The 10444-nt window shown below is 47.2% G+C and overlaps 1 protein-coding gene across 3 annotated transcripts in view; it reads right to left on the reverse strand.

Moving 5' to 3' along the window:
• The window catches only part of Abcc12 (ATP binding cassette subfamily C member 12), a 59517-nt gene extending 49321 nt beyond the window's left edge, over window positions 1-10196 (reverse strand). For 2 of the 3 annotated variants that reach the window (XM_076838295.2, XM_076838296.2), the window contains exons 1-6: window positions 10078-10196; window positions 7910-8065; window positions 5567-5714; window positions 5047-5280; window positions 3419-3592; window positions 2870-3017 (exon numbers count right to left, since the gene is read on the reverse strand). In XM_076838295.2, the coding sequence (XP_076694410.2) occupies window positions 2870-3017; window positions 3419-3592; window positions 5047-5280; window positions 5567-5714; window positions 7910-8065; window positions 10078-10196 (979 nt within the window). The remainder of the gene's footprint in view (window positions 1-2869; window positions 3018-3418; window positions 3593-5046; window positions 5281-5566; window positions 5715-7909; window positions 8066-10077) is intronic. The other variant, XM_076838297.2, reaches the window with a different exon arrangement.
• Between the last annotated feature and the right edge of the window lie 248 nt (window positions 10197-10444).

Raw genomic sequence — 10444 nt, forward strand, 5'->3', positions numbered from 1 at the left:
CGTATTGAATGTCAAGCACCAACAAGAAGACACGTCTCCGTGCCGCCTGGTCCTCCGCCAAATGAGGGTCAGTGATTCCAGTGGTACAGAAGCCCCCGGACCAAACCCAGCAGGGATGTGAAGCCAGGAGTCGTTGTCATAACTGGATGGTTTCCAAGGTCCCTTCCTGTCCTGTTACTCCATGTGTCAAGAGTCGCGGGCTCAGATGCCTATGGGGGCAAGGCAAGGACTGTAAGTGACAGGAGTGAGGAGGGGGTGAGACCAGAGGGAATGTGACCGAATGAAGAGCCCAGACCACAGTGAGCGCCTGGGAGCCCAGCGTTTCCTTCAGCTCTTCTGAAGTTTGAGATAAGGACCTTTATGAGCTATTTTCCTACTTTTATATGTTGGGAACTCATTGAAAAAAAAAGTTTATAAATAATTGCTGACCCAGAGACTACCAGACCCTGATGTCCCCTACCAGCCACCAACACTCATAAGAGTATTTTTCCCTTTCATAAGTCTGCAAGGTACCCAGAACGCTGCAGTGCTCACAAATTAAATCCAAACCATCTTCCCCTGGTGTTTACAGTTCTCAGCTCCAATTTCAGCCTCATCTGCAAAAGCCCTTTCACATCGATTGTGCAACGGCAGCGGCTGTTCTGAGTCCTCTCCGCGAGCCAGGTGCGCCACTCAATGCTTCACAGCCCCATCTCTTTAGGTTCTTCTCACCACCCTGATGAGAGGCTATTATGAGGCCCTTTTGACAGGAGAGGACACGACCTTAGCAAGTTAACCAGTTTGCCTTTTAAGTGATCGAGGAAGAATCAGAACCCATTTCTACAGGGATCCAGAGCTTTGCTACCCATGTGCCCTTCACCCCAGAACATCCACTTTCCCCAAGCATGCACCTGCATCTTCACCCCCCAGGCTGTTGCTCCTACCTGGGGAAGCCCCAGATCTCTGTGTGTCCACATCCTTCCTGTCCTTAAGGCCTACCGGAAGTTCACCTCTGCCAGGAAGCCTTTCCTGACCTCCTGACCTCCCCACCTGGTGTGCTTCCCCCTAGAGCTCCATGCAACTTCTCTCAGATCTCCCTGGGGCACGTCCCCTTTTTATCTTATAGAATAACCAATTCAGTTGCTGACTCATTGAATGAATTTTAATTCAATGTTTACTATATGACAGGCATTGCATTTGGTGCTAGGGAATAGAGGAATAAATAAGGTCTTGGCCCTCTTCCGGTGGGGGAATATCAACAATAAAGAAAGAAAGAAACAATTAAATAAGATAATTATAAATTGTGTTGAATGACCTCAAAGAAATGACCAAGGTAGAGTGATGAAGAAGCATTGGTAGAGCACAGACATGTTTAGGGCTCTGGTCCAGAAGGCCTCTCTGAGTCAGTCACATGAGAAGAGACCTAAAATCAAATTAGAGTCACTGTGAACATATAAAAGAAGGGTTCCAGGCAGAAAAAATAGCACGTGCAAAGATCCTGAGGTATGAGGGATGTGAGACACTTTGCTTTAGAAACAGAAGGTTCAAAATCTGCACTAAAATGTGGTGAGGTCAGAGTGTTCACCAGGGACAGATCAGGTAGGACCCAATTACCTATAAGGAATTTGGACTTAATTCAAAACATCTAAATTTGAAAAAAATCAAAGTGTGTTAAGAAACCACTAAAGAGTTTCCTGCAGGACCTAATTGGCATTTTTGAAAGGTCACACTGGTGCATAATGTTTTGAGGGGGGAAGGTGAAAATCAGGAGGGGGCACAACTAAACCTCCTCGCCACAGCCCAGGAGAGGAGACTGGCTTGAACTGGAGTGGCAGAGGGTGGAGAGAAGCAGATGGATTCCGGGTATATTCTGGAGATCGAGCCAACAAATTTGGGACTGTTTTTGAGCTTAGTCATCTCAACCTCCTTTAATCTCAGAATCAGGAACCCTTTGCCTGATCATTTGTGTAACTCCCATGATCTTACACATGGTAGGAATTTGATTTTTTTTAAAATTAAACTGAGTTAAATTGAATTGAGCTGAAAATGGAACGAAACTTAATGAAACCAAATGAGATTGTGTTGAGGTGAGTTCAGAATGTGAGGAAGTGTGTCTGAGCCCTCAAAGAGAGTCCCGTAGGAAGGCTGATGTGCCCCGTCAGAGGTACTTTCTTCAGCAAGCTCAGAAGCAGGTTTTTCTAAAGCCCTTCCCTGATGTGCAGACCCACAGCTTCAGCCACAATTACACACTGATGCAAAAGTGTCATCGTAGATCCAGAGAGTCGATTGTAACAGTGATTCAGACCATTAATTGGCCAATCACCTGAGTCCATGTCAGCAGTTATGGAAATGTCCCTGCAATTAAGATTTGCATTTATATTTGATTGAAATAGTTTTTAATATCATCTTTAAAAAAAAAAACTAAAAATGCATCCTCATATCTGCCCAAGAAATGTTGAGTCAGTGGGCCATTCAAACACAAAGCTGATGCAGGTGAGATTTGTGTGTGTGTGTGTGTGTGTGTGTGTGTGTGTGTGTGTGTTTGTAGATTTCTTATAAGTCAAAGAAATAGCTTGAGGCAGCTCCTCAATTGCTTACAATATTAGTGGATTATTTTTGTCAAAGGTACTGGTCATGCCAGGATCCCGTGCCCCAGTAAAATCAAAACCATATGTTGCTCACCCTTGGATTCATCACAACAGATGCCTGGCTCTCTTATAAAGATTATAAAAACCTCCATAATCCTTGGGAAAATCCTTGAACCTGCAGAGCATCTCAGGGGGTTCCCTCAACTCACTTCTGCAACGCCTGGCCCTGGGAACCTTAGGAACTCCCTAGAAGAACACATTCTACAGGGTAAGTTGGTTCTCTCAGCAGTTTCTCACCCTACCTCGAATGGTGTTCGTAAAAGATCTCTCCCAGGCGTACATTTTAATCAGCTTGATGCAGGTCAGAAACTCATTCATTGTCTGAACGCGCTTGTCTGTCACTGAAATTGCTGATCTTCGGAAAGCTGAATTGAGCCTAGCCATAAACATCTGAAAGCAAGGTATAAACACTGTGTTCGGGGGAGAATTGCTGAGTTGCAGTTGGCCTAAAAATTTAGGGACCGGAGCACAAGTGCCAGGAAAAGTTCTGAGAAGTTGGCTGAGCTTCTCAGCTGAGTCCTTCCCTTGAGATTTGGCAGACGACCTGGCCTGGGGGAAAACGGCTGGGGATCAGGCAGGTGATACATAATGAATTGCCAGGATGCCAGCGGGGAGTGCTGGGAACTTTGGCAAACTGAAGGAGCATGCTCCTTTTCCCCCCAAAGTATTCAAATTCAAGTTCTTCAAAAACTACACTGTGCCAGCAAAAGAAATCAAGCCTTCTATCCAATTCCATGAGCGCAAATGCAAATGTACAGCCAGCGGTTCCCATCGCAGAGGTCTGTCATTACCTGGATAGGGATGAATATGATATACACGAATATCCCGATGAGAGCTGTGGGTCCCAGAATGAAATAGGCGTACACTGCACAAACGGCCATTAGGATAGGGATGGTGGCTGGCAGGGGACAAAACAAGGCAGCTTCAAACAAAGAATAGCTATCACTTGATAGTATATTGAGAACCTGGAAAGAAAGCACATGGGTTCAGGCTTGGGGAAGGGTAACTCAAACGTCTCCTCAACTGAGGGTTTTCTGAATGGCAAATGGGGCAGGGCACCTGATGAGTTTTGGGGTCTCATTCTGGTATGACTTTGGAGAAGCCAGTCTTTTAGGACTGAGAATCCCAAAGAGGAATGACTTAAAGAGTAATAGAAACTGCCGGGAGCGGTGGTGCACGCTTGTAATCCCAGCTGGGGAGGCTGAGACAGGAGGATCTCGAGTTCAAAGCCAGCCTCAGCAATGGTGAGGTGCTAAGCAACTCAGTGAGACCCTGTCTCTAAATAAAATACAAAACAGGGCTGGGGATGTGGCTCAGTGGTCAAATGCCCCTGAGTTCAATCCCCGGGAACTCCATCACCACCACCAAAAAATAAATAAATAAATAAATAAAGAGTAATAGAATTATCTAGGAGCATGCTGGAGAGACTGCTTGCTGCCTACTCTGTATCTGTTTGCCCATCTTAGGCAGCAGAGTTCAGGCAGTATGGCGCCCAGCTAAAAGACTACATTTCCCAACCTCCTCGGTGGAAGGGGTGACCGTGGGAAGGGCATGGTGAGATACCAGTCAAAGTGTGTCATGGGATGTTGGGATGGGTTCTAAAGAGGAACCAACCCAACTTGGAAGGCACACCCATGTTTGTTTTTCTTTCCCTCTTCCTACCAACTATCTGAAACATGGTTGGGATGGCTGGGATCTCTAGAGTCTATCCTGCACCACTGTGGGAACTACATGCTAAGAGAGTGACGAACAAAGAGAAGGATCCTGAAATCCTCCTGCCAGCCCTGGATTGCCCTCTTCCAGACTCCTTTTAAATGGTGAAATAAATTCATCTTGGTTAATCCACTGTTATTTGGGGGTTTCTGTTACTTTCAGAATCTGATTATAATTGATGTGGGACTCTTTGAACACACTGAAAAGAGCAACTGTAAGAGCCAAGCAAGCCCTTTCTCTTTAACTCGCACCGCCTGGGGTTCCCTTGATTAGGAGAATTTTCTTGAATAAGCAGCAAGGATTTTATTGCTGAGGATTAAGGGCTTAAGAAAATGTCAACTCTGAAGTACAATAGGCATGGTTTTCATTATGGCTTTGGCATCCCAAATGCTACACAATTGGAATTATTGGATCCACCCATCAATCAATTGTATTGAATTCGTAGGGTTGTGCTCTTCATCGAAAATCAAAGGGATAAGAATGAAGTCACCCCGGAGGCCTGTCCCAGCTGTCACTAGGAAGTCACCCAGTTCTCCTTTCTCTGAGCTTTTCCCACGTCTTGAGTCCCCACCACCTCTGAGATGCAACACGATGGACAGGATATGGATAATCAAAAGAAAGGCTAGTGCTCCGTCCAGACCTCTCACGCATTTTAAAAACTCAAGAATTAGTTTTCCAAAAGTAGACTCCTTCTGGACAAGCTTACCTCACCAACAGAGAAGTGTGTCAATGTCTTGAAGGACACCAGGTTTTCGAAAACCAGGGTGGAGAGGGCCACCTTCAACCGGATCGCCGTGCGGTAATTTATGGCCCAGGCAAGGGCCCAAAAGAGGACCTTGGTGACCTCGGTGGCAAAAAGGGCCATGCACAGGCTGATGCCAACCCAGACTTTCCCGGAGGAGCTCTCGGTGTGCTGGAGGATTTGGTGAATGAGAACCGTCTGTAAAACAGCGCGGTGGAGAGAGGAGAGGGCCACTGGGGGTGGAGGTTGGTATACGAGGCCTCAGCTAATGTCAGCAAGCAGACTTTATGAGGCAAACTTTTTAATTAATTTCAGTGGCTGCTGCGCTCCACAAGGATTAACTTTATGAAAATTCGCCCCTGAGGAGCACAAAGATAATGACAATGTACTAAACCCACCAGTTCGGAGAGAAAGTAACTAATGACATGCTCTGCCCAGCTGGGGACCTAGGAGACAAGGCAGAAGAAGGGCTGCCCCCACTCACCGGCCCGATGGCTGACATGATGATGCACAGGATGTTGGCCAAGATGTCCATCAAGACACGTGTCCTCTGGAACTTCCAGGCCACTTGGCCCAGGGAGGCCTTCTCGGGACCCACCCTTTCTACCTCTTTATCCCAAAGGATTCGAAACCTGCCATGAAAGATCAGAAAAGAGATTGACATTGCCATCTAAAACTGCTCTGGTGGGCACACCCTGACAGGGGGTACCACACAGCCCTTGTTCCTGGGAGCGGTGCTTCGCCTTCAGACAAGCAGCATGGATTCACCTTCTTCTTTGCCTGGGCAGGTGGCCTACAGGAGGGGCAGAGGGCAATGCCTAGACAGGGCTGAACAGCTGGCACTTGGACACACTCGGCTGCCTTTGCTTGTACTGCCTCCTGGCCAGCTCTTCTCCAGGGCAAAGAAGACTATCCACTTTAAAGATCTGGAAGACCAGCGTGATGGGAGTGTGGCATGTGAATCAAGAGGCTGAGAGGCACAGCTAGGCCACATCTCCTGAGACCTCACAGCCTCCATGAGGAGATTAGATTGTATTCCAATCTCAAGTGCAAGAGAAGCCATCCCGGGTTTTTAAGTCACCATTTTACTTATCTAAAAGATCACTCAGCTGCTGTGAAAGCTATGGATTATTGGGGGAGCAAGGGAAAGGTAAGGATCCCACAGTAGGAGACTGTTGGCATCCAGGTGGGAGGTGCACAGTTCAGTAGTGGATGCAAGGAAAGGTGGAAGGGAGCGACAGCAGGACTCACCCATGATGGGCGGAGTGAGAAGGGAAACCAAGGCTGGACCCCAGTTTCTTGAATTGACCAACCGTGTGAAGGAAGTTTAAGGAGTCAGGGAAAAGAAGAAGGGGAGAAGGTTACCAGGTTGGGACTGAGATCACTAATGCAGCTTTAAGCACTTGCCTAGCACGTGCAAGGCCCTGGGTTCAATCTCCAGCATGTGCACACACACATACAGAATGCAGATTTAGATATAGGTGCTTGTGAGTCACCCAAATGCCACTGTCCAGTGTCATGCTAGGTATGCAGATTCAGAATCTGGAAGAGAGGCCAGGACTAGAGATGGATACATCATTGAGTAGCCCGCATGTGCTTGGTGTCTAAGCTTTTGAAACAGAAGATAGCAGAGAAGAGGATCTAAGATGATGTGGGGTAGATGGAAGGACACAAGAAAAACCAGAGAGTCAGGCCAGAGAGCTAGAAGGAAAATCCAGTACTCCACAAACGCCGGTTCAGCCCTTTTCTCTCAGTGCTGCCTGGCCACTTTCTCCAGACAGTAGATTCTATCTAGAAATTACCACTGGCTGAGATGGCTTCAGGGCAGAGATGAGGGGAAGCACCATTCTAGAAGCAATGGCAAGGCTGCAACTAACATGCCCAGCCCTTTAAGTGTTTACCCCAAGCTAAGCCCTGCACTTTACCCCCCATGTGACCAAAGACAGGGCAACTTCCAGGAGATAAAAATCACAGGGGCCTTTGAGAACTTCTTCCTTGTTGAAGACATTCTTGGTCATCAGAACTATAGTGTTCAATGCAGCTGGTGGAAAGAATAAAAGTGGAGTCTCTGTGTGCACAAGTCTTCGTGCATTTCCAACTGAAAAGAGCAAAGTGATGAACAACTACAGAGTATGTTTCACTTTTTTCCTTAAATGTAAAAAGCACAACCTGTGGGTGGGGAGGAAAAAGAAGAGGCATTGCCCTGTCGCGGATGATGGCACAGGGCCTGTTTCATCAGAGTAGGAAGATCCTGGAAAGGACCACATCAACATTTTAACAGTGTTTAACCTCTGCGATGGGAAGCAAGAATATGCTAGGGATACTTGCGCTGCTTAAATTTTGTTGCTTTAGCATTTTTATAATGAACATGAATTGGCTTGGACCAATGACATTTCCATTTTTACAAGTCAAAATGGCAAATACTGGTGGTCACGTTGGGTTCAGCCTAGGTGCCTTTTGTGATACACAAGTCCAGTATGGTTTCTAAAATGAAACACAACACAATGCCAAGAGCTCTATGCAGCAGCCTGGCAGGGCCACCAACATCCAGCAAAGCCAGTTTCCAGCCATCTTTGTTCTACAAAGGAGCTGAAAGATCCTGAGCCTCTGACTGGGCTCTCCAACCAACTCTGCCCAACCCTCACCTCCCCTGAGGCAAGAAGGGCAGGCAGTCAGCCCAAGTCTCAGAGAGCAGCCACTGAGCAGGATCACCAGCCTCTGTGTGCATCAATTCCATACAGAGGAAATGGAGGCACCCAGAGGGGACCCCAGGACCCCCTCCTAGGGTGGGCGCCTCTCCCCAGGTGACGGAAGCAAATTCAGGTACCTTCTGGCGTTGGTGTCAGATGAGTCATATGGCGACAGCGGGGGCAGGGTGTCCACAGTCAGCGTGTGCCTGTACCCTCTAACCATCATTGGTGTAAGCCAGGAGAATGTGGCAAAGGAGAGCAGCCCTGCATCGTCTACCGGGTTGGATGCCAACCTACAGACAAATGCAATACTCAGTGTTTCTGGGTGTTGGGGTCATTGCCCTGGCCTCCTGGTTTGGCTTAGTAACCACAGTAATAACCACAGCCACACTTAGAACCTGGGACTTGCATTCATTCACCCTGGGGCCAGTTTATACAAGCTCATGAGAGACATTATTAAATTTTCAGGAATTTTGCAAGTCAATTGCTAAACGCAGCCAATATTCAAAATTAAGTTACATAAATTTAAATAAATTATCCAAAAGACAAAGGTGCTCCACACTCAGATCTCATCACTTCCTAATTATGTTACGATTACCCATTTTCTTGAAGTTATTTGCATCTATTTATCATCTTTATATGGGAATACCATGGTATGGTATGGTACCAGGTATCTCTTCCCAACTTCGTATTCAATAGCATCATACAGAGTGCTCAAAATCGACCATCGTAGAGTATTTACACAACCATAATTGATAAGTGCTATAAACCAATGATTTTTGTTTTCAGTGAAATGGTTGTTGAACATTTTGCCAAAGCTTGAGCCTCATGATCATCTCATGGGAAGAAGGGCACTTGCCACGTTTGACAAATGAGGAAATGAGAGACCCTTTAGTTGACCATCAGAGGGGTCAAGTACCCGTCTTTTGCTTTCCAGAGGACTGGTAAAGTCCAGAGCAGGGCATGCCACAGAGGGCAAGGCGTCCCAAGAAGCTAAGAGCTGAAGGGAAACTCTGGGTTTATTATGAGGACTGAGGGCACCGACACATACAAAGTGCTACCTAAGTATTACCTAACAGATAGAGGAGAGAGATAGGGAAGGCAAAGGGGCAGGAAGAAGAAATGGAGAGGAGCAGGAGGAAGAGGAGGAGGAGGAGGAAACTGAAGAGAAAGAGGAGGAAGATGAAGAGATAAGAGGAAGGGGAAGGGAAGAAGAAAAGAAGGAAGAGGAAGAAGAAAAGAGAGGAAAGAAGGAAAAGGAAATGTGCCTAGGAAAGAAGAAAAGCCAATGTTTTTGCCCTTGAGGAATTAATCGAGTAAGACAGAATAAAAGTCAAAGACACAGAGCATTAGCCACCAATTACTGAATGTTAGCTGTATCCCAGATGAAGAGGGTTCCAAGCAAGCTCAGGCTGGCAGTGTCCCCTCTCAAATGCACACTGTGTCTATTCACCATTATTTCAGAGCTTTCTCAGGTGCACCAGTGTGCAGCCCATCATTGCAGGGAGTTCATTCCCCCCAGGGTCAAACCTGAACTAAGAGTGTGTTAGACCATGGGTCAATGCTCCCACCTCACATCCTTTGAGTAGGAGCTTGGACCCTTCTCAGGAGTCGAGTCCCCCTTCCCTACAGCAGTGGCCCATCCCATGTTGCCTTTTATTCCTTCCCTGTCTCACTCTCCCTAAATCTTTATCCCTGCTTCTTGGAGGGTGGAGTGGCCAATTAGCCCTGTTGGCCCTACCCAACATCCAGGCAAGCCCAGGACACAGTCACCTTGTTGGGCAACGGATGCCTAAGACCAGGTGAACTACCCCCAACTAATTCAGCCCAAGTTGCTTTATTTTATGGGCCGCCCATAAAATTATAAGCTAAATACGTGGCAATTGTCTTAAGCCACTAAGTGTTGGAGGAAGTTTGTTTAAAAAGTAAAGGCTGTCTCCAGGCAAGTTATTTAACCTTTCTGTGCCTCGGTTTCCTCTCCTATCAGATAAAGACAATACCAGTACCTCCAGGGTGGTCATGAAGAGTGAATGAGATGTTTGCAAAGCACTTGTGCAGGTCCTGGCACATGAAAAGCTCTCTTTTAATGTTTGCTCTTGATTCCCCTTCATCAAAGGACAGGAGGAAACAGGAATTGGGTGATCAGGAAGAGGGCACATGGGCAGATGGGTGGATGAACAAAGGGCAAACGTGCAGAGCAGCACATTGTGGGGGAGGAGGGCAGTGCCCACTCTGCTCATGGGCTCACAGCTATCCCTGGGTCAGATCCTGTCCTGACACCACTTCAATCCTCCTCCGGACTTACCTTGCATAGGGACGCACCGGGATCATAGTCTTCAGGCTGGGGTCATATCTCTCTGAAAAGGACCTCCGCTGGCCTCGCCGATCCAGATCAGAGATAAGATAGGGTCCTTCCCCAACCATCATGAGGGCTCTCTGGACCCCTAGGCCAAAAGCCTAGGGACACTTTTACTCTATGGCAGAGAGATGGGGAAGGCTCACTGAGAAATGAAGACGTCTGGAATAGTCAAACAGCTCCTACCCAACCCGGACCTGTTCCCCTGCATTGACCCCACAGACCTGGTTTTACCAACTCGCCATCCACATTTATGCAGGAATAGGACCCAAAGCCCCACCACATCCCTTAACTCCATCCTGATACCTCCTTCTTA

This window comes from Callospermophilus lateralis, chromosome 18 (assembly GCF_048772815.1).
Source record: "Callospermophilus lateralis isolate mCalLat2 chromosome 18, mCalLat2.hap1, whole genome shotgun sequence".
Taxonomy (NCBI): domain Eukaryota; kingdom Metazoa; phylum Chordata; class Mammalia; order Rodentia; family Sciuridae; genus Callospermophilus; species Callospermophilus lateralis.